This window comes from Dasypus novemcinctus, chromosome 14 (genome assembly GCF_030445035.2).
Source record: "Dasypus novemcinctus isolate mDasNov1 chromosome 14, mDasNov1.1.hap2, whole genome shotgun sequence".
Classification (NCBI taxonomy): Eukaryota; Metazoa; Chordata; class Mammalia; order Cingulata; family Dasypodidae; genus Dasypus; species Dasypus novemcinctus.
The window spans coordinates 82,076,071-82,100,281 of NC_080686.1; the positions used below are offsets into that span (position 1 = coordinate 82,076,071).

At 40.4% G+C, this 24,211-nt stretch overlaps 1 protein-coding gene across 20 annotated transcripts in view; it reads right to left on the reverse strand.

The window, feature by feature from the left end:
- The window catches only part of SAMD12 (sterile alpha motif domain containing 12), a 430,023-nt gene that overhangs the window by 162,902 nt on the left and 242,910 nt on the right, over positions 1 to 24,211 (reverse strand). The window contains exon 6 of one of the 20 annotated variants that reach the window (XM_023585282.3): positions 19,528 to 19,650. The exons of the other annotated variants lie outside the window; for them this stretch is intronic. Within the exon in view, the coding sequence (XP_023441050.2) occupies positions 19,607 to 19,650 (44 nt within the window). The 3' untranslated portion in view covers positions 19,528 to 19,606. Of the gene's footprint in view, positions 1 to 19,527; positions 19,651 to 24,211 lie in introns of those variants that run through there. 20 annotated transcript variants of the gene reach the window in all.

A 24,211-nucleotide genomic window follows, 5' to 3' on the forward strand; every position in this document is an offset into this window, starting at 1 on the left:
GGCTGGACTGCCATGCAATACGTGTATTTGCTAATATGTTACAAGACACATGGGCACTCAAAATAAATAATACCAACTCATAGACTTATTGAATGCTAGAAATGAATGGGAGCCGCTTTTATAGATAAGGAAACTGACTGTCAGACAGCGCTGACCAATTCTTGACCTTGTGTTTTCTTCACCTGGAGCAAGCTGGTTATAGAGCAAGAAATACCACAGAAGATGTAGCACTTCGAGTAGAAATTTCCATTGCTGTCTGTATCCTTCTTGCCCTTAAAATCTAATTTTGTCCCAAAAATATGTATAAAAATTTATTTTTAATATTTTAATTTCCAAAGGTTTACATAATTCAAGGGTCTCCAGATGATGGTTTAAATAAGGATTGTAAACCCCTATTCCTACAGGAGTCAGGAAGTAAAATAATTTTAGTGAAAGCAGGGGAGAAGATATGGTCAGAATAAGATTAAATGATAACACATGCTCCTAATTCAATTATCAACTCTAAATTTGTGCCTAAAAACCACCATTATATTTTGCTTATGTCTTTGTGGGTCAGGAATCTGTGAAGGGCATCTCGGAGCCCCTGGGCCTCTTACTCCTTTTTCACATAGTATCTCGTTCTCTAGGGCCTGTTCATGTAGCTTGGGCATTTCACAGTATGGTGGCCTCAGAACAGTAGCACTTCTTAGAGGGGAGCTCATTTCCCTGAACAAGTGTACTGGAAATGGAAGCCACTCTCTTGCCATATTTTACTGGTCAGAGCACTCATCAAGCCTGCTCAGATCCAGAAAGAGGCTTTCTAGACCCTACTTCTCTATAGGAGTAGTGTTAAAGAATTTATAAACATCTCATTTAGTCATAGTCTGTTTAAAAGAGAAGCGTCTATGCACTAAGGCTGTTACATTGTGGGACAATGGCTTAGCACTAAAATATTTTTTACTAGAAGATGGAAATTTACATTTTAAAAGGTGAAATCTCCTGATTTTTTCCAATGTTGGTAACTAATTCAAATTTTTTTTAAAGTCTCTGTGCCAGACATGCACATCCACAGATACCTTCCATGCCAGCTGGTATGTACACTCTGCTTCCAGCACTAACAAAATTCTTAAGAAGGGGTTTTAGGAAAATACTGATATGAATTAAGAAATATCTTTTTCTAACACTGAAAATGAATATTTTAAGAGTTTTACACTATCTCTGACAACAGATTTTTATTGAAAACACACCAGTAGGTAAATGAGGGCTCTTTCTACATAGCTCTCTCATGACACACAAGAGAAAATGGAATTGCTTCTATTTCTGAGAATTCCCTTCTCTCATTTCAATCCTGGCCAAACCACAGTTTGATGAAAAACATAGTGATTTTCATTTCTTGTTGAATTTGACTGAAAACTAGAAATACAGGATGATGATGGAGGCACTGACTAAATGTTCCAAAGGAAATAAAATTAAAGAGGCCCGGAAACTAAATAAGAAATCACCGATACAAAAAGCCCAGACTCCAGATTAGTAGTGACCCAAGAATCACCTTCTGATTCAGAAGAACTAGGAGAAATCCCAAGAATCTGCATTTGAATGACTACTCAAAATGATTCTGATGTAGGTGGTCCACATTCCACATTGCTGATGCTCAATTTAAGGGACAGGCTTTTGAGGATGAGCAGCAGGGACTAGAGAGTGAATTGAACCCCTCCTTAGGTTCTGCACCCAGGCAACTCACTGGCCCTACACAGGGATATTAGGACAATGGGGTGCAAGTTTGCTGTGAAGTTGCCATTCACTGTCATAAGCCCCTTGAGATGAGCAAGAGTGGGTGTGGTTAGGGTAGGAACTGCAGACAGATCAGGCCAGGCTGGGCCAGCTTTTATGGATTTGATAAAAATCCTGAAGAATGAAGAGCATTTGGTGTGCAGGCAAAGGCTTCGGATCTGCAATGAGTTAGCTGTGCAACTTTAGTCAGCTTATTTAACCTCTTTAAGTCTCAGATTTCCAATCTGTAAAATGAGGATAAGAACACCTGGCAGGGTTATTGTGAAGCTGGAGATTGGACATATGGCACCTACCACATAGTATGCAGTCATTAAATGGAAATTCTCTGCTTCCTTCCAGTCGCCATTCTGTCTCTAGTGATTGTCAGGAAATGAGGCAAGCTAGGGACAGCAACGTTGGTGGAAAACAGATGTGGAAATCAATGTCCTTGTACAGAGGAAGCCCAGCAGATCTTTACATGCTGACTCTGACTCACAACTGCCTTCTCTTCTAACTCCTCCCACCCTGCTAAGGTTGGACCTGATACAACAAGGTTGACAGTAGTGCCAGGAGCTCACCCACCAGGGAAAATCCCCCAGTGATGTTCTGAGGCAGAAGTTCCAGGAAAAAATATGACAAACTCTCTAGTCACAGGCCCTCTTGGGAAGAATCTTAGCTAACATTTACTTAAGTGATCATCGTGTGTTGGCCCAATGCTAGGCACTTCATCAACATGGTCAACCCTTACAGCTTTGTAAGAGGTAGGAGATATTACTATTCCCAGTGTTCATGGCTACTAAACTACAGAAATGGGTATGAACTAGGATCATTCGTTACTCTGGAAATGCGAAAAATCTCAAGATAAGTTCACTGTTCTTAGGGGGTCAGAGATGAATAGAAGTGTCAACACTAGCATATGAAACAGAGATAGTATTTATACGGTGGCCAGCAGCTCAACTAGATAGTGAGCTCCTTGGGGCCAGGGAATTAGTTTTATTCTTTTTTGTATCTCCATTTTCTAGTACAATGAATGGCTCCCAGTAGGAATGCAATAATTATGTGTTAGGTGTATGGGAAAATAAAATAAGTGCTAAACTGTGTGCTACAGACATATTGGTGGGAATTCAAGGTCCACAGAGGGGACAGTGTGGACACTGAGCTGGGATTTGGACAGGTTCGAGAGAACAAGGAGGACAGAAGCAGCACAGAAATAGAGGCATGATACAGTGTAAGCATGAGGCCTTGAGGCAGCAAGGAGCCTGACCTGCTCACAGAACTGTCCATCCAACTGGTGAGCCTGGCAAGTAGCCAGCTAAACCAACTCTAACTGGCAGGTCCTTGGTGTAAAACTGTCTCTCCTATGGAATAAGGTCAATAAGGGCAGTGAGAACAAGTTCAAAGGAAACAGGGTAGACTGGTCTAGACCTGCAACCTAGGGGAGTAACGGGAGCAGGCTGGCTCACAGGAAGCACAGGTCCCCACCCATGGCAGAGGATATGCAAATATAACTTTTGGCAGCAGTGGAAAACACAAAAGGAGGACAAGTCAGCCATGAAGAATGTGGAGGAGGAGAAGCACGGGAAGGTGCTTGGAGACATGCACACTGGGGCTAACCACCTTCTCCATTTGGCTCTTCATGCACCACAGCAGCCACGTGCTCTCAGGAGACCCTTGGTGCATCTGTTTATTCTGTAAAGTGTAAAATGAACTCAGGGAAATCGTAATTTATTGAGGGATAAATCAAAAGTTCAGCCCTGAGGCTTAAAAAGCCAAAGTCCCTTTAATAGAGGTTGTCTGATTAGATATATTTAAAAAGTGCATATTCATATACAAGGTTTTATATAAATACTAACGTATTTTCACATGAAGGATATAAATTTATATACATATACATATGTTTGTGGGTGTATAGGTGTAAAAACCTGTGCCAGAGCACTAAGTCTAAATATGGAAGAATGTAAAAAGTGGTAATATCTTGAGGCTAAGGGTTCTATCCTGACCCCTCCCACCTGTTTCAAAGGATGATGAAGTTGCAGTTTTGCTGTCAGTATATATTTAATATATTTGTCCAGCAAGAAAATTGTTCCTCAGTAATGACCTCGACATGGGCCTTAGGAACCCTAAAATTTTCTACCAAAGAGCCTAGATGGATAAGGATCTTTGTCTCTGCTTTATGGTATTGTCCATGCTAAATGCTGGAGAACAACAATGACCTATAAGCTGTTGAATGGCTTTGTGCAGAAAAGGATTTTATTGGCAAGCAAACCCTGTATACCATGGCTACCTTGTGGAGATCAGAAGTGGATATTAGCATATTAGAGGATCTGAAAAGAATTGCATATAAAAGATTTTTTTTTTCTAAAGATTTATTTTCCCCCCGACCCCTCCTCCCATGCTGCTGTTTTTGCTGTCTTAGTTGTCTTCTCTTCTCATCTTTCTCCTCTAGGATTCACCAGGATTCAATCCTGGAGACTTGTGATGGGGAGAGAGGTTCCCTGTGAGCTGTGCCACCTCAGTTCCTGGTTTTGGCTTTGCTTCACTTTGACTCTCTCCTTGTCTCTCTTTTGATGTGTCATCATCTTGCTGCATGACTCACTTGCGTGGAGCACTGGCTCACTGTGTGGGCACTGGCTTGCTGTGTGGGCATGCTTTCTCTTCTTTTTCACCAGGTGGCCCCAGGGATCCAACCCAGGCCCTCCCATATGGTAGGTGGAAGCTCTATCACTTGAGCCACATCTGCTTCCCTTTAACTGTTTTTTTAAAGCAGCATTTCCCATCCTATTTGACCACTATATATCTGTATATGGGATAATTATTACATCCTTGAGTGTAAGTATTCTGCAATATACAATTTGGGAAATGAACAAACTTCTATCACTTCTTTGGCCTGAGTTTTCACGATTCATTAAAGACACTACAAATAGCAGGTAACACTTAGATACTTACTGTGTGTTAAGAGCTTTTTATAAAATAATTCACTTAATAAAATAAGAGATTGGATTAGGTGACCTCTCAGCCTGGCAAAGCAGCACAGTAGAGAGTTCGGAGCACAGATACGGAGTCAGATTGCCCGGGTCTGTTTTTCAGTTTTGTTAGTTACCTCTTGTAACAGTTATTTAAACTCTGTGTGCCTCAGTTTCCTTACCTATAAACTAAGAACAGTGCTTACTTAGATACACAATAAGTTCTACAGATGTGATTGTTAAAAATTAAATGGAGAGGAGTAGATATGGCTCAAGTGCTCGAGCACCTGCCTTCCACATGGGAGATCCCAGGTTCAGTTGCCAGTGCCTCCTGAAAAAAAAACAAAAACCAAACAACAAGCAAAACAAACAGAAAAACCAATTCAGGGATGCCAATGTGCCTCAGTGGCTTGGCGCTGGCTTCCCACATACAAGGTCCTAGGTTCAATCCCTGGCCCTGGTACCTCAAAAAAAATTTTTTTTTTTTTTAAATGGAGCTGTTTTTAGCTCAAACAGTTCTGCCTCTTTGTTCCATGCTCTGAATCCACTGTGAGGACTAGACAACTGATTGGTGGCTTCAGGTATCTGGGATGCAATGGCTGGAGGAAGGAGGCCTGAGGGAAGCAGAAGAGCCCTGGGTGGAGTTGGCTATAAGACCAAAGAAGTTTGTACATCCAAGGCTAAAGCCAGGATGCCAACTGCAGGGAGTGAACACAGACTGTCACAGGCTAAGAGGCACCATTAATTTTCTGGGAACCTATGACCCAGGCCAAGAACAGAAGTGATCCACTTTTGACTATAAATAGAGTTAAGACTCTAAACAGCCTTTAATTAAACCTGGAAATTTTATCCATATGCTTGAAGGAAGGCACCTCACAAGAAAACCCCCTCTGAATCAAGACTCATACAGATCTACATGGTGGGAAAAAGAATGGGGAAAGATGCCAAATTGGAAAATAACAAACTGCCACCAGGAAAAAGCCAATTTTTAATATGACTGAACACTTTTTCTTTATCTCCTCTCAAGCTAACTCCAGGTGAGGAATGCTCTGTATAACTGAATGATCCTTCACCCAGATATATGAAGAGTCAGCAGTGTCATCCTGGAGAACCAAGGACAGTGATCTATTTTGTGGTGTATAGTACAGGTGGGAGTAATGAGTGGGTGGATGGGGGAAACCTCTTGGTGTTTATGGTGATTAAAAAAAAAAAGCTGCTTGAATAAAGAATTTTGAAAGAGCTTGGTGAAGAAGCTAGTTTGGCATCTCCATGAGATACTCATAGGTTTGTCATGCTCCATAATGTTCTCACAGCTATTTCCTTGTGGTTGTTTTTCCTAGGATTCTTCTCTTTTTAAAAGTCAAGATCTAGAACATTCTATATTCTCAAATAGTGTGTGACTACCTATTCCTAACTAACATTGAGCTCAGTGCTCGGCATACAGTACAAGCTCAGTGTGTGCTGAACAAACAAGGGTGTTTGTACATGGATCCTTCTGCCCTAGATGTCCAACATTTCCTTCCTTATCTAGCAGCACATGGTGGGTCAAAGCCTTTTCTGTCTCTGAACTCTGCCTGACTCAGGCTGATCCAATTCTCATAGAACATAGCACATTGTAGATAACCAGATCTATCATTGAGGAAGCCCTTATTTTGTTCCAGCACCATCTAGGCCCTTTATATATACCAACTCTTTTACTCTAACGTGGATTCCTTATAGGTTCAAGTTCAGAGAAGAAAGGAACTTGCACAAGTTTTCCCAGCTAGAAAGTGGCAGACGCTTCCTCTCTAGATGCCCTATCATATTTACCACATCTTTCTTTTTTCTCTCTCTTTCAGTACTGGGGCTGAGGATTGAATCCAGGACCTTCATGCACGGGAAGCATGCACTCAACCATGGAGCCACAGCAGCACCCTGAGTTGGTTTTTCTACTTGTTCTTTTTTTCAGGAGGCATGGGGACTGAACCCAGGACTTCCCATGTGGGCAGCAGGCCTTCAGCCGCTTGAGCCTGGGAGTTGCCTATGCTAGAGCGGGGGAGTTCTTCATTTACTCTTCCCCCCAAGGAAGCAGTAAAACACACGAACCCAAAACAAAAAGCCTCACACATAAAAAACCAAAATAAAACCAAAGGCTTTGACCATGGTATCTGTGTCTCTTGGGGCCTTGGTTTCCCTCTATAAAATAGGAATTACAGAAGACTCTACATAATGTTGTTTATTGTGGGAATTAAATGAGTTAAAGAATGTGAAGCACTAATCCAAGTGCCTAGCACAGAGGTTAATTAATACTAATAATCATCGTTCAAAGGTTAGCTTAATAACCATAATGCCTAGGATTTGTTTGGGGCTTAATGGATGTTCAACACATTTATTAGATGAATAAAACATATGTTTTATTTGGGGCTCTAATGCAGCAGCAAGATCCCTGCACAGAAATGCTAACTGTATTTTGGGTGCCTCGGAATGGACCTACTTATTCCCAGGATGAAAGTATCATAAAAGACGTAAAGTTGGGGTCTAGACCACAGCGTGGTAGATTATTAATATGGTACCAACATAGCCATCCTCACTCTAGGAAAATCTACCTGCCTCTTACAGGCTAGTACTGCCCTGCTTTACTTTTCCCGATATCATTCCTAGTACTGACAATTTCCTTCAGTATCTCTGACGACATCTCATCCTCTCTCTGACATAACTCTTTAGCAATCTCTTAAGAATACAGAAACTGCTCTTTTTTGCCATGTGTGACATTAGTCTTGAAAACTCACTTTTTCTACAGCTCCATCTTTACGAGCTATATGTTTTCTTCCTTTAAATGTTAACACAAAAAGATGATGCTTAATTGGGCTAATTTCTATCTCTGGAATGTTAACTACAGCAAAAGCATTGACTGAATAATAACGGTGGTCAGCACCACCAGGGGGTCTAACTGCCTCGTGGTGACCACAGGGGAAGTCTCTGGGCAGCCGGGGAGATACATCATGACCCTGCCTTGGCTGTTGCTGGCTGGACCAAAGCTGGAGCAATCAGCACCGCTTCCTAGGGAACTTGGACATAGGATAGGGAGAACAGAAAATAATTGGGAGCAGAGAGTTGAGAAATTGGGGAGCACCTAAGAGAGTTTTGAGGGCTCTAGACATAGTGGATAAACTTGGAAGGGGTAGGAAGTCATCTTCTGCCATTCTGTGCATTGAGTCACAGAGGTACCATTTCTGAAGAATGCAGTGGATGGAGAGAAAAGCAGAAACAAGAAAGAGAGAAAACTACTGTCTAAATTCTTGCTGCTTTGTAGTTCACAATTCTAATTCTTCCTGAGGTCTTGCTGCCAGTTTGCTCTGAAGCTTTGTCAAAGATGGCTTCTAGAAGTGCTTTAGGAATATCCCACCAGGCTTCACTGCTGTGCATAAGTCCCCTTGAGTTGATTTCTGTTCCTTGTAACCACAAGGATCATAACTTACTCAATGACAAAACTATGTTTACAATTAAGAACACTAACAATAATCCTTATATGCATTGAACACTGCATGTTTGTAAACTGCTTATTATTAAAATCTATTATAAGCAAAACTAGAGTAATGTGCTGGAGCAGTCATCCAAGAAGTAACACTTGGGTAGCAGCTGGAGGCTAAAAACAAGCCAGGGAAAGGGAGTGGATTTACTGAAACAATAACTAATACAAGAAGTCATTAGATCACTGTGATAATTCCTTTTACAAGAGTCCATCAAGGTCTGATGACTGTAGATCAGTAGTACAGCAGGGGGGACCTTTTTCTATCAGGAAGGAATAATACAACGATACAGACAGAGGGCTGTTTTTAAGAGTACGATTACAAGAGCAAAAACAAAACAAAACAAAACAAAAACTGGCTATGCTTAGGTGGTTCCGGAAAAAATAAAGGCTACCATCTCTATGGTTCCTAAGAAATATGTTCCATTCCTACAGATGCCAATAAAGCATTATGCAACTGTCAATTTAATAATGAAGTGTCACAGAAGATTCATATTTAATGGAGACCAAATGTAATAGACAGTGGTGAAAGGTGGCTGGATCTGGATTAACTAACCATGTTGGAGGAAGTAATTGTGGCAATAAAAAGATCAATAAGAAATCAGGCAAGCCCCAGCACCTAAGGGTTTCTCAGTGGAATATTTTTTAAAAAGAACATTTTATTGACTCATCATTTTTATTGTGCTAAGAAATGCAGCTCAGTATGACTTCACTGCAGAAATGGGCATAAAATGAGATGTAGGCTAATAGCAGAGCCAGTGACTGACTGACAAAAAGGAACTTTGTCACATACCCTTCTACTCATGGAGCCCTGCACCAAAAACAACGGAAACACTATTCCAGGATCAGAAAAATACATTAATTATGCTGTTTTAGAAATCTAGAAATCTCAGGAGAGTGGAAAGATGAAATCACCCTTAAATTTCTATCTACAGATACCACTGTTAAAATTTTGGTACACTTCCTTCCACTTTTTTCCTGGGTATGTTGTGAATAATGTACATTTATATTTTAAAGAATATCTACTATTTAACTACAACACTTGGATCTTGCAGTATATACTGTTCTCATATTCCTCTTTTTCACTTACCTAATGAAATTTGCCCTTGTCATTAAATGTAATTGCAATGCTGCATCACATCCCATTGTATGGTTCTGTTATAATTTAGCCAACATATTGGTCATCTAATTGGTTTCCATTTTACTTTTTTTTTTTTTAAACAAGAAAGAGTGCAGTTTATTCCCATTTCCTTTCCCTTTCTAACCTTCTCTGATTGGCCCAGTGTACCACGGGAACCTGACCCCTGCGAAGGGTACTGACTGCATCCCGTTTTCCTCTGGTTTCTGGTTGTTTCTAGCCAATGAGAGACTGTGGGAGGCGACTGCAGTTGGGCGGTTCTCTGCTCATTCCCTCCCAGCTCACACCGTGTGGTTCTGACTTTGGCTGCTTCCCTCCTCCATGATGCCAGCTCTCCTTTGCTCCTACAAGCTTCTCTGCTGCTAGGGTCTGGGTTACTCACCAACTCTTATGGGTTCCTTTAGTCTCTGTTACATAACTGATCCACTGAATTCTCTTTAGAGTACCATTTGACTGGTACTGAAAGTTATAATGAACAACCTTGTACATTAAATGCCTACAATTCTGTGGAAATCATCTATTTATAATACACACAAAACATGCAAATCCTAAACCAATTAAAGCATGATGCAGGTAAAAATATACCAGACGTGGCAGAGGAATGGTCTAAATTCTAGAAACATCTTCCCTGGCATTTTCAGAAAGTCTCTCTCATCTAACTTCCCTCCATTCCCACTTTTCCCGTCCTTTCAGCCTTTCCTCACGCTTTTAGCCAACATGGTATTTCCTCCTGGTTCCTCTCCTCTTCCAAGCTCAGGTTGGAGCCCTACTCTCCTCATCAAATTTCCCCATGACTCTTGGGAGTCCACAACCATCTCCCCTTAGAATTACTGGAACTGTGCTGTTCATTTTGATAGCCTCTAGTCACATGTGACTATTAAAATAAAAAAAACATTAAATTATAAATTTAGTTCCTTAGTTACATTAATCATATTTCAAGTGCTCAACAACCACACGTGTGGCTATGGTACTGAACAACATAAATCTAGAACTATTTCAGAAAGTTCTATTAGACACTGTTGTCCTGGAGCACTTAATTATGTATGACTCAAATGAATATGAAATCATACTCTTGTATTGTTCTCCAGTTATTTCATATCTGTAAATTTTGCTTTCTCAATTAGATCACAGAATCAAGGAATTACTCTGCCTTCTTCGTCCTGAGTCTAAACAGGGCTGGGCACAGAGGAAATGCATAGTAAAAAATACTGACTGACATGAGTAACTTGCCATTACTATAACGCAGTAGAACATTCCAAACCAAGAAACGGTGTTAATAATTGAAACAAGGGAATGGACAGGACACTTCATTGGTGCTTTGTCTAGTCCCACAATAAAATTGGAATGCTTGTATCCTATAAAATGCCTTCCTTAGGTACCCAGGAAGGACCTATCTAAAATGTTAGGAATGATTCTTCAAACAGGCTACACATCCTGATCAAAGGAAATCATCAAATTGTTCTCAGTGAAAAGCATCTTCAGATGTTGGTTCATCTTTGACCATGATTCTGGTTGACAAAGAAACTGGTCTGTGTCAGAAGCAATTTAATGGAAGTGATAAAGCTATGTGTCCTAAACAATGTCCTTCCTCATCTTGATGTTTTAAGATGATTGCAAAATATGAACAAAAAAATTTAGCATTTGATTTATTGATATAGGCTTATAAAATACGCATTTTATCCTTAGATCTCTGGAAAGGATGGCTACATTTATTATTTGCCACTTATGGAGACATCTGCTAAAAAGCATTTGCAAAAATCTCCTAATCCTACTTACAATTCTTATGAGCTAGGTAGTATTGCTTCCATTTTACAGGAGAGAAAAGGTGAAAACTTATTTTCAGAGAAGACATGTAAAAAATTTGCCCAAGTATATATGTAGTAAGGGACAGAGCTGGGATATCACCTTAGATTCAACTCCAAAGACATGTTTTGAGCCCCTCTGTCCTAGTTCAACCCAGTTACTGTGGCCTGAATTGTGTCCCCTAAAACAATGTTCAAGTCCTAACCCTGTTGACTTTAAATGTGACCTTATTTGGAAACAGGGTCTTTGCAGATGTCATTAGGCAAGATAAGGTTATAGTGGATTAGGGTGGGCTCAAATCCAACATCATTGGTATTCTAATAATAAGGGGGGAAATCTGGACACCCCAACACACACAGAGGGAAGATGGCCATGTGAAGGTGGAGGCAGAGATTGCAGTGATGGTGGCACAAGCCAAGGAACATCTAGAGCCACCTGAAGTTGGAAGAGGCAAGGAAGGATCGTGACCCTGCCAACATCTTGACTTCTGACATCCAGCCTCCAGAACTGCAAGAGAATAAATCCCTACTGTTCGGAGCCACCCAGTTTGTGGGACTTTGTGATGGCAGCCTGAGGAAACCCATGCAGCAGTGCTGATTGAATGTTGTGAACGGAGTGCTGACATAGGGCGCTGGGCCGTTTTATGATCTCCTCTCCTCGGTCCCTCTCAAAGCCCCCTGAGAGGCTGCTGGGTGGCTGAGCACGTCGCAGAGCATACAAAGCCCAGGGGCTGCCAGCGTACATTGAGGTGTTCTGTGCCAGTTCTGTGGATGGGAGAGTGTGGCAGTGTTCAGAGCATGGACAAAATACATGTTAACATATGCTTTGCTGATGTTGGTGGCTTACATATATAAAACATTTTTTAAAAAGGAAACATAAAAGTAGTAGTTATGAATCAGTGCTGCAAAGGACGGCATTAAATGAGATATGCCTATACTTATATGCATGCCTCTTTTTTAATATCTGTTTTCACACAATTTTCCAAAATCAGCTAGGGCAGGGCCCATTTCTAATCTGCTCCCAATAGTAACTCTAATACCTGGCACAGAACATGGCACACAGCAATGAAGAAATATTATATGCACCAGTGTAGTCAGAGTTGTAGGCATGAACTCTAGCTTGGTTTGGGCTTCTGAGTGTACCTAGGTACAAATGGCAGTGATTGCCGTTGCTATTTACCCTGGCCCCACATGTGTGTTCTGGGTCTATGAAATTATTCTACAGGTTTCCAAGAGTTTAAGGGTTTAAATATCTTGAATACTCATTGGGTTGAAAGATCCTTGGAGGCAGAGACTGCCTTGGGCCAGTACAGTATCTAGTATATAATAAGGACTCAGTAGATGCTTGGTAGGGTAGGGATGGAGCTGGTGGGTTAAAGCCACTCTTCCACCCTGCTCCTCTTCTCTAACTAGGCAGTGGGACTGCAGTTAAAGTCAACACTTTCAATATCTGTATCAATGGACAAAGAAGTGAACTTTTTTTCAATCTTTACTAAGGGTTTTAATAGGATGGACTCACTAGAATCTAAGTAATAATTATTTCAATTATCTTTACTGTCACAGCATTTTGTACCCACAACTTTAAGGATAAAGAACCTCAAGTATCGGCAGTTCCTGACCCCAGTGCGGAGTTAACCCCAGGTGTCTATGGACTCCCAGTATAATGTTCTCTCACAATCGAGACTACCAAGCCATCATCATTTTAGCTATTATGATCCTGAAAAGAAAACAGAAGGATGGTTTAAAGATGAAAAGTTTGCCTATTTTATGGAGTAATTCTTTAAGATGTTGGAAACTCAACGTCTGAGCCCTTTAAACTTAGGCTTGTCTCCGGACTATTTCAGGTTAAAAAACAAACAGCAGGTGGAGCAAAAGCACATTTGCACTAAGGGGAGGAAAATGACAACATGTGCACAAGGGGCCCAGGTTTTTCCAGCACAACATCTCAGGGGACTTTACCCACTGGGATTTTGCTACAAAGGATGAGTGATATCTTTTAGTGTGGGATCACCAGAACATCTAACCAAAGTTTACGCATGCCAGATGGCCATCAGTGTCCATTTTCACCCTTAAATAAAACAACAAATTGTTTTAACTGCACTTGTTTTTCTGTGAAAGGAACTCAAGGTAATGTTCACCTCCTTCAGTATCTATTATCAGAAATCAGAGTGGAAAGTCTAAGAACCAGTGTGTCCTCCTGGAGAGGAAACATGGTTTTCTAATATCAAAAAGACTTCTATGAGTCCTTTGCAGCTAGTATAATTGTCAGGTTCAAAGAAGGATTTGGATTAGTTTTCTATGCTGTGTAAGAATTACTACATATTTGGTTGTCTGACAAAATCTGTCAGATTTTGCAGGGTTCTCTGCTCCAGGTTCTCATCAAGCTGCAATCCCAGTGGCCGAGCGATGTTCACATTTTGGGGGTTCAACTGGAAAGGGCCTGCTTACAGGCACACTCAGATTATTGGAAGAATTCTGTTTCTTGTGGTTATAGAATTTTCTTACTGGCTGACGACTAGGGGCTGCCCACAGTTCCTTGCTGTGTGTGGAAGCTTTCAGAATATGGAAGCTTCTTCAAGGCCAGGAAGGGAAACTCTAATTTTAGGAAAGACCTAACCCCTCTTCCTCCCTATTAAAAGCTTTCATCTGATTGGTTCAGGCCCACCTAGGGTCATCTCTTTTGATGAATTCAAAATCAACTTATTTGGGACCCTAATTACATCTGCAAAATCTCTTCAGCTTTGCGTTACCATGTAACCTAACCATGGGAATGAAATTCCATCATATTCATAGGGACAGTATTATACAAGACATGAAAGGAGTTTTTGGGGCCATTTTAGAACTTTGCTTATGACTGTCCAAACCTTCCCTTCTTTTTGAAAAAAAAAATTCTATTTTATTGATACATAATAAATTCATACAATTTATCCAAAGGGTACAATCAATGGTATTCAGTATAATCATATAGTTGTGTGTTCATCACTTCACTCTTTAAAGTATTTCCCTTATTTCAATAACAATAATAACAAACAAAAATAGAAAAACAAGGAAATTCCTCCCCTCTCAATATCTCTGTTTCTCCTGCTGTATGTAGCTGCTATTTCTGGCAATTCTTATACAATTATTTCTTTATAATTAAGCAGTTTTTAATTCAGATATATTCACATACCATATGATTTATCCAAAGTGTATAATCAATATTTTTTAAACTGTAAAATGTTCTTTATTGTAAAATTATAAAACAATAGAAAAATAGGTAGAAATTACAAATTTCGAAAGAGTGCAAGGACAGGTTAAATTTCATATAATCAATTATTAAAAACATATACCATAGCAACAAACCTTTATAGATGTAAATAATAATTCAAATAGAAATTAATTATAATTCTGCTTTTTCTATTACACTCTAACTACTGGATATAACAATCTCTAAGAATGAAATAAATTATTGGTTTAGTTATCTAATTTCCATTTAGGCCATAATTCTTTCTAGATAATAAAATTCCTATTTGGGAAATCTTCACATCTTATTGGAATGAATTACAGCAAATAACAATTTGCCAACTCATAATTTTATAAGGCAGAAAAACTGAAAATCTTATTCAACAGTAGTCTTACTAAATCATTAGTGATCCCAATATATAATTTTAGGGTATGAATAAGAAAGGGTTAAAGAAAAATGAAGTATCCAAAAATAGATCTCTTCTTCAGTCCTCCTCAGTTAAAAGCAAGTGTTTATTTTGTATGAAAAAAAAAATTACAGAATATTGATCACAGGAACAATTTGCCAGTTGCATTGAGTAATTACTGTTTAAATACTATAAAGTTATTTTACATTTATCTAGTCTAGCCAGTGCTTTTTTGGTTACTGTTTGCATGGAATACCTTTTTCCAACCTCTCACTTGTAACCAGGCTGTATCCTTTTATCTGAGGTGGGTCTCTTTTAGACAACATATAGATGGCTCATGTTTTTTTATCCATTCTATCGGTCTATGTCTTTTGATTAGGGAGTTCAATCCATTAACATTCACTGTTATTACTGAAAAGGCATTACTTCTTCATCCATTTTTCCCTTTGGTGCTCTGTTGTTACATATTGTTCTATTGTCTGTCTTCTTATCCTTTAGTTTACCCTTCCTAATAATCTTCATTTCTAAACTCTTCTCCAGATCTCTTGTCCTTGTTTTTTCCTTTCAGGCTACAGCACCCCCTTTAGTATCTCTTGTATTTGGTCTTTTGGTAACATATTCTATCAGTTTTTGTTTGTTGGGGAAGACTTTGAACTCACCCTCATTTTTGAAGGACAGCTTTGCCAGATATAGAATTCTTGGCTGGCAGTTTTTCTTTTTCAGTACCTTAAATACATCACACCACTTTCATCTTCCATGGTTTCTGATGAGAGACTGGCACTTAATCTTATCGAGAGTCCCTTGTATGTGATGCTTTGCTTTTCTCTTGCCTTCAGAATCCTCTCTTTATCTCTGGTATTTGTCATTCTAAATAGTAGGTGTCTCGGGGTAGGTCTATTTGGATTTATTCTGTTTGGGGTGTGTTGTCCTTCTTGGATATTTACATTTACATCCTTCATAAGGGTTGGGAAATTTTCAGTCACAATTTCCTCAAATATTCTTTTTGCCCCTTTCCCATTCTCTTCTCCTTCTGAGACACCAATAATGTGAATGTTCGTGTGCTTCACAATGTCATTCAGTTCCCTGAGATGCTGTTCCATTTTTCCCATTCTACTTTCTTTCTGTTTTCCTCTCTTTTCCAGTTCAGATGTCCTGTTTTCAAAGTCACTAATTCTGTCTTCAGGCAATTCAAATCTGCTCTTATGTGCCTCTCGTGTATTTTTAATTTCATCCATTGTGTCTTTCATTCACATAAATTGTTACTTTTCTTTGCAGGCTTTCAAATTGTTAATTATGCTCTCCTAGTGCCTTCTTAATAGCCTTTATTTCTTTGGTTATATTTTCTTTAAATTCTTTGAAGTCATTTAGGAGAGTTGTGTAATTATCACCGATTGTCTTAAATCCAGTGTCTCTTCAGGATATTTGGTTTACACTTTTGACTGGGCCATCTCTTCCTATTTCTAGTATGGCTTGTAATATTTTGCTGATGTCTAGGCATCTGAATATATTGGTGAATTTACTCTGGTGGCTAATTTCTCTCTCTTGCCTATTTTTTTCCCCCACAGCTCTTCTTTGATATTTGGTTCAACTTATTCTCAGTCTTTAAAATTGCCCAGTTAAGTTTTCAAAACTGGGTCAGGAACTCGCTAGTGGGGTGCGGATTTCCTTGCTAGGGGATGGACACAGAGAGAAGGAACAGATTTTGTCCATGCAATTTCCAGACTGGCCAGCAGATGGCGATAGTCAATGCACCTTTCCATGGTGTTTTAGTCTTGGCTTTCCTGTGTTCCTGTGCTGAATCTCCAGATTGGAGATTCAAAGTAAGCTTTGCTGGCCAAATTCACTGAAGAAAAGTACCCAACTTCCTTTCCCTTTTCCCTTGAAGCAGCTGAAAGGGAGGAAGATGTCTGTTCCCCTCTCTATTGGCTGCTGTGAACCAGGTGTTTTACCCCAGCTTAATATCTTGGGGGTTGGGGAGGGGAGCCCTTCCTGGCCACCATGGGGGCTTGGTAACTCACATTTGCATTTGTCATCTTGGCTTCTTTGTCTCTGTCCCTCATCCTCCTGGGACTTGTACAGCACTGTCCTGATCTGCTGACCCCCAAAACAGGTTCCTTAGACAGCTTTTTCATTGTGTTTGTGAGAGCATTCAGCTCTGCCTGTTAGTCTGTTGCCATCTTCCCACAACCCCTCCAAATTCTTTTTATCTTGATTTTTCTTATCACTCAGAAAAGTTTTAATTTTTAAAATATAAAACATAAAATTCACCATTGTAATCACTTTATAGTATGCAATTCAGTGTTCCTTTTTAGTATATTCCCAGTGTTGTTTAACCACTGCCACTGCCTTATTCTAAAACATTTCCACCACCCCAAACAGAAACCCCATACTTCTAAATTTCCACTTTCCCCCAGCCCCTGGTGACCACTAATCTATTTTGTCTCTATGGATTTGGCTATTCTGGACATTTCTTCTAAATGGAATCATCCAATATGTGGCCTTTTGTGCCTGGCTTCTTTCACTTAGCATGTTTTCAAGGCTCATCAACATTGTAGCATGTATCAGTACTTAATTTCTTTTTTAAAAAACTTTTTATTGTAGTAATGTGTACATAACTCAGTATTCCCCATTTTAACCATTTTCAGGTATAAAATTCATTTGTATTAATTACATTCAAAATATTGTAAAGCCATGGTTGAATAATATTCCATTGTGTGGATATACCGCATTTTGTTCATTAATTCATCACTGCTGGATGGATATTTGGGTTGTTGTCACATATTGACTGTTGTGAATAATCCTGTTATGATTTGTGTAAAATCGTTTGTGAGGACATATATTTTCATTACTCTTGGTTTTATACCTAGAAGTCAAATTTCTAGGTCATTTTGTAATTGCTTAATTTTTTGAGATCACAGTTTTAATTTGAGGCTCTACATCCATTAAATTAAAACCCTAATACAACTCAAATCCATATTCACACAATGAAAAAACAGTCTCATGTTGCTGTGAGTTACCTGAGGATAGATGGCCACTCATGGTATGCAGAATAATGACCTTCCAAAGAAGGTTACATGGTGTGGTAGGCAGGATTATGTATCCAGAAAAAAACTATGGTCTTAATCCACTCCTGTGACCCTGTGATAAAGAGGGCCTTTTTAAGATACCTTTTTTTTTTAAAAAAACACTATAATGTGCTTTTTTTTCCTCCAAATTCTACTCAATTTATTCATATTTTAAAAAATATTACATTCAAAAAATATGAGGTCCCCATTCACCCCCACCACGCCCCCCCCCCCCCCAGTAACACTCTCCCCCATCATCATGACACATCCATTGCATCTGGTGAGTACATCTCTGGGCATCGCTGCACCCCATGTCCTGTGGTCCACACCATGGCCCACACTCTCCCACGTTCCATCCAGTAGGCCATGGGAGGACATACAATGTCTGGCAATTGTCCCTGGAGCACCAACCAGGACAACTCCAAGTCCCGAAAATGCCTTATAATGTGCTTTTTTATTATATTTTTTAAAAGATAAATAGATCACATAAAATGTTACATTAAAAAACATAAGAGGCTCCCACATACCCCACTCCCTACCCCACTCCTACTCCTCTGACATAAACATCCCCTTTCATCAGGGAGGCACATTGATTGCATTTGGTGAATACACCCTGGAACACTGCCACACCACATGGACCATAGTTTACATTGTAGTTCAAGCTCTCCCCCAGTCCATCCAGTGGGTTATGGCAGGATATACAATGTCCTGCATCTGTCCCTGCAATATCATTCAGGACAACTCCAAGTTCTGAAAATGCCCCATATCACACCTCTTCCTCCCACTCCCTGAGCTCAGCAACTCCCATGACCACCATCTCCATATCAATGATATAATTTCTTCCATTGCTAGAGTCATAACAGTTCTATAGTAGAATAACAGTAAGTCCACTCCAATCCATATTGTATTTCTGCATCCTGTGGACCCTGGGATGGCAATGTCCACTCCAGCTCTAAATTGAGAAGGAGCTTAGATCCCATATGGCTGATGGATGCAATTCTTCTGCTTGCAGTTGTAGATACTCTTGGTTCCCTGGTGTGGTGGTTGAAGATGCCATTTTTAGTTAAGGTGTGCCCCAAATGAAGGAGATTGGGCTGTAAGCAGGATCACTGGAGTTCTTTATAAGCAGAGTGAAATTCAGACACAGACAATTATAGGAAGAACCAGAAGCTGGAAGTCAATGGAACCCAGAAGAGAAAGGTAACACCACCACCATGTGCATTACAACGTAATGGAAGAGTCAAGGACCACTGAGATCATCAGCAGCCAATTCCAGAACATCATAGTCATCAGGAAGAAAGCATTGCCTTGCTGCCACCTCTATTTTGGACTTTTATTAGCCTCAAGATAATGAGCCAATAAATTTCCATTGCTTAAGGCAATCTATTTCATGGTATTTGCAATATCAACTGGGAAACTAAGGCACATGGTAAAGGGGAATTAAGGCTGCAATGGAATTAAGGTTGCTATTCATCTGAACACAAGATGGGGAGATGATCCTGTATTAGTGGATGGGTCCAATATAATTACAAGGGTCCTTACAAGTGGAAGAGGGAAGCAGATGTGGGAACACCAGAGAGGCTGCAGTGTGAGGAGAATGCAGACCAACATTGTTGGTTTCAAACATGGAGAAAGAGGGCCACAAGCCAAGGAGTGTGGGTGGCCTCTAGAATCTAGAGAACCCAATGAAATGGATTTTCATCTTTCAAAAGGAGCCTCCCAAAGGAACACAGTCCTACTCACACTTTGATTTCAGTCCAGTGAGATGCATTTTGGAACTTCCAACTTCCAGAACGCTAAGATAATAAATTTGCATTAATTTAAGTGATGATTTGCTAGAGCAGCCATATAGACTAATGCCTCTCCCACCACCACCCCCTTATATTAATATTCTCCACCAACCATCCAGAGCTGTATCTTAAAATGGAATCTGATTGTGCCACTTCTCTGCTTAAACCTCTTCAATGAGTGTCTGGTGTTCTTAGGAAGTTTAACATGGTCTAAAAGGTACTGGTGGTCTAGCTTTGACTGAACTCTCTAACTTCATCTCACACCAAACCCCTGCCAACTCGTCCCTTTGCTGTAGCAAAATATCATAGCATCTATATCTCTTCTTCTAAGACACACTCCATGACTTCTACTCCCCAAACCCTGACTTTGTTAGTCCCCGCTATACAATCTTATAACTCTCTAAATTCTCCTTTGAAGACTTAAAGCAATTAACAACTTATATTATTATAATTATTCATTTACTATCTGTCTCTACTGCAAGATTAACCCATTCATTTTTTTCAATCACTCACTCATTCACTTTGTGACATACTTAAACAAGTACTATATACTCCACAAGAGCATGGACTCAGATTGCATTATTCATCTCTGGTTCCCATACCTCCTTTGACACAGAGTAGGCACTCAATAAAAGTGATTGAGTAGGCACTCAATAAAAGTGAATGATTAAGTATGTTTATTCCACTTTAATCCCTTAAGGCACCTATTAAAATGCTTGATAGATGGACCATGCACAAGAAGTAATCCTTTAAGAAAAAGTGGAAGAGAAAGATTGGGTAGAATTTAAATCTTGCACCATCAATTGACATTTTGAAAAGATAAATAGACACAGATGTTTAAAATTCACCTTTGACACTTAAAGTACCAAGGAACTACAAAGCAGGGTATTCCTCACTCCCCTGCTCTAGCACACAAGCATACATGTGTGCACAGACAAAATCAAATACTCACCCATGTATGTGCCTAGATACCATCTACACAAGAAAACCCCTGGCATGTTGGTTAATCAGGTCTTTGTACAGTATTTCTAGAGGGAGGAATCATCATTTGTGGATCTAAAAACCAGTAAGAGATATTTTTCAGTTCATTCTGTGGGCATATATGATCAGCCCAAGTCCCAAATAAGAAATTCAAGCCTGGAGAAGTGGATAAATACAAATAAATTCCTTTGACTGAGTGACATTTTCACTTAATTAAGGCAGAAAAATCAGCTCTAAAACAAATCATTATCCCAGACCAAGAAGTAGAAACTGGTTCTTAATAATTTTTTAATAGTTCTTCCTCCGGCTGAAAGAAGTCTTTATTGCGGGAGTACACTGGTGCTGGGGGAGAGAGAGGGACATAGGGAAGTCAGGGATAAAAGGAGAGAAATGGAAGAGAGGACGCACAAAAGAAATGCATATTTAAACTTTTAGAAATAGAAAGAAAACGAGAGGCCTTTATTTATGCTGCACTACACTTCAAATTCTGCCAGACCAAAATTATTATAGGAAGAATCTTTGTGTAACAAAATGAATACCCAAGTCTTGGGAGAGGACAATTAACTTTTTTGTAATACAAATAATTTTAAGCCTATGAAATTTGTTATACTGTTAATTCATCTTTTCCTCATTTCCTGGCGTGATCTGAATTTTAGGGACACCCATGGCAAAAAAAAAAAAAAAATCAAATATCCTGATTCTTGGAAGTAAAGGGTAAATATCCACTATGCACTTTACAGTAAACATGACAACCAACTAAGATGATAGAAATGGGCTCAACTGAAAAGTACATTCAAATGCTTCTTGTATATTTTCAGAATCTCTAGATACTACTCTCATGAATGTTTTACAGGTTTTAGTACTAAACATCAGTTTTGTTTCTTGACATAACTTGGAAAAGATGTATAAATCAGATGCATAAATCAAAGCCATATCACCTCAAACATAGTAGACACTGCAAATCCTCGAGGACACTGTGTATTCATTTATGCTGAATCAATTTCAATTAAATCAATTAAAATGGCACTAGCAAACCTTCATATCGTCAATCTAACAAGAGTAAGATTACTCAGGATTCAGAGGGCATAGGGAATTGCTAAACTGGCATCCCTGCTTCATTTTTTTTTAAAAGATTTTATTTATTTCTCTCCCCTTTCCCCCCTCCTCAGTTGTCTGTTCTCTGTGTCCATTTGCTGTGTGCTCTTCTTTGTCCACTTCTGTTGTTGTCAGCGGCATGGGAATCTGTTTTTTTTTTTTTAAAGATTTATTTATTTGTTTCCTCCCCTCCCCCCCCACCCTGGTTGTCTGTTTTCTGTATCTATTTGCTGCGTCTTCTTTGTCCACTTCTGTTGCCGTCAGTGGCACGGGAATCTGTATGGGAATCTGTGTTTCTTTTCATTGCATCATCTTGTTGTGCCAGCTCTCCGTGTGGGTGGCGCCATTCTTGGGCAGGCTGCACTTTCTTTCATGCTGCACGGCTCTCCTTATGGGGAGCATTCCTTGCACATGGGATCCCCTATGTGGGGGACACCTCTGCGTGGCACGGCACTCCTTGCACGCATGGGCCAGCTGCACATGGGTCAAGGAGGCCCGGAGTTTGAACCGTGGACCTCCCATGTGGTAGACGGACGCCCTAACTACTGGGCCAAGTTCACCGCCGTTTCTTTCTGTTGTGTCATCTTGCTGTGTCAACTCTCTGTGTGTGCGGCGCCATTCTTGGGCAGGCTGAACTTTATTTTGCACTGGGTGGCTCTCCTTACGGGATGCACTCCTTGTGTGTGGGGCTTCCCTATGCGGGTGGCACCCCTGAGCGACATGGTACTCCTTGCACACATCAGCACTGTGCGTGGGCCAGCTCCACATGGGTCAAGGAGGCCTGGGATTTGAACCGTGGACCTCCCATGTGGTAAGCAGATGCCCTATCCATTGGGTCAAGTTTGCTTCCCCCCTGCTTCATTTTTTTTTTTTTTTTGTCTTTTTTAATGTTACATTTAAAAATATGAGGTCCCCATATTCCCCCCACGCCCTCACCCCACTCCTCCCCCCAGAACAACAACCTCCTCCATTATCATGAGACACTCATTGCACTTGGTGAATACATCTCTGAGCACCGATACACCTCATGGTCAATGGTCCACACCATAGCCCACACTCTCCCAGGTCCACCCAGTAGGCCATACAATGTCCAGTAACTGTCCCTGTAGCACCACCGAGGACAACTCCAACCCCTGAAAATGCCCCCACATTACATCTCTTCCTCCCACTCCCTACCCCCCGCAGCCACCATGGCCACTTTCTCCACACCAATGCCACATTTTCTTTGATTCCTAATCACAATAGTTCATGAATAGAATATCAGTAAGAGCACTATAATCCATATGTTATTCCTCCAGCCTGTGGACCTTACAATGGTTGTGTCCACTCTACATATATATCAAGAGGGGACGTAGATTCCACATGGATGCTGGATGCAATTCTCCTGCTTTCAGTTGTAGGCACTCTTGGCTCCCTGGTGTGGTGGTTGACCTTCTTCACCTCCATGTTAGATGAGTGGGGTAAGTCCAATAAACCAGAGTGTAGGAGTTGCAAGTCTGTTGAGGTTTAGGGCCTGGCTATCACATGGTCAGTCCAGAGATTCAGGTCCCCTGGGTATACACTAAACCCCAGCACCAACAACTACAGATCTGGTAAAAGTAACAGGAGAGGCTTGTGGACAAAGATCACATCTAAGTCCAGCTCCATCACACAGAAACACAAACTCCAAAGTAGGGCCAACTGACATGGCACTGAACTCCATCTGCCATGACCATAGAACCTGTGGGTCTCTGTAGCCCTCAGAAGAACCAATATCTGGGGTTGTATCTACTTTATCTGTCTCTGGGACTCTGCTCAGGTGTACATAAGGGCGACCCCTCTGATAACCTCCCGGCTCTTTTTGGAGACTCATAGCCATATAAACTCATTTGTCCTTTTCATTTCCCCCTTTTATTCAGGTCAAAAAGCATTTTTAACTTCTGGTATTATATATAGACTGAAATTTTCTGCTGGTCTGAGTTGACCCTTTTATTCAAGGTCATTTTCTAGTTACATTATCAGCTGGTACTTGGTGGTAATCCCTCGGCGCCAGGGAGGCTCATCCCTGGGAGTGTTGTACCATGCTGGGGGGAAGGCAGCACATTTACATGCTGAGTTTGGCTTCGAGACTGGTCACATTTGAGCAACACAGAGGCTCTCAGGAGGTCACTCTTAGGCACCCTGCAGCTCTAGGCCTTGTTCTTATTTCAGGTGCACAGGCTTACAAGCATAGTCATTAGTATCAACGGCTCATTGTTGGACCTTCATTCTTTCTTGTTCTTTGCCGTTGTACTTGGGGGATTGTTGCTGTTCCTTTAGGGACTGTGACAGAATTCCCCTGGCTAGGAACTCAGCACTCTCTCAGTTGTTGTTTTTAATTGTAACCACTATGAAAATATCCAAACATTTTTATGCACCCTCAATATATGCCCTGTAGAACTCCCTGCCAACCATCTGTCCCCTGTCAATAACATCCCACACCAGTATTCCTCTCCTGCCATTGTTGAACCTC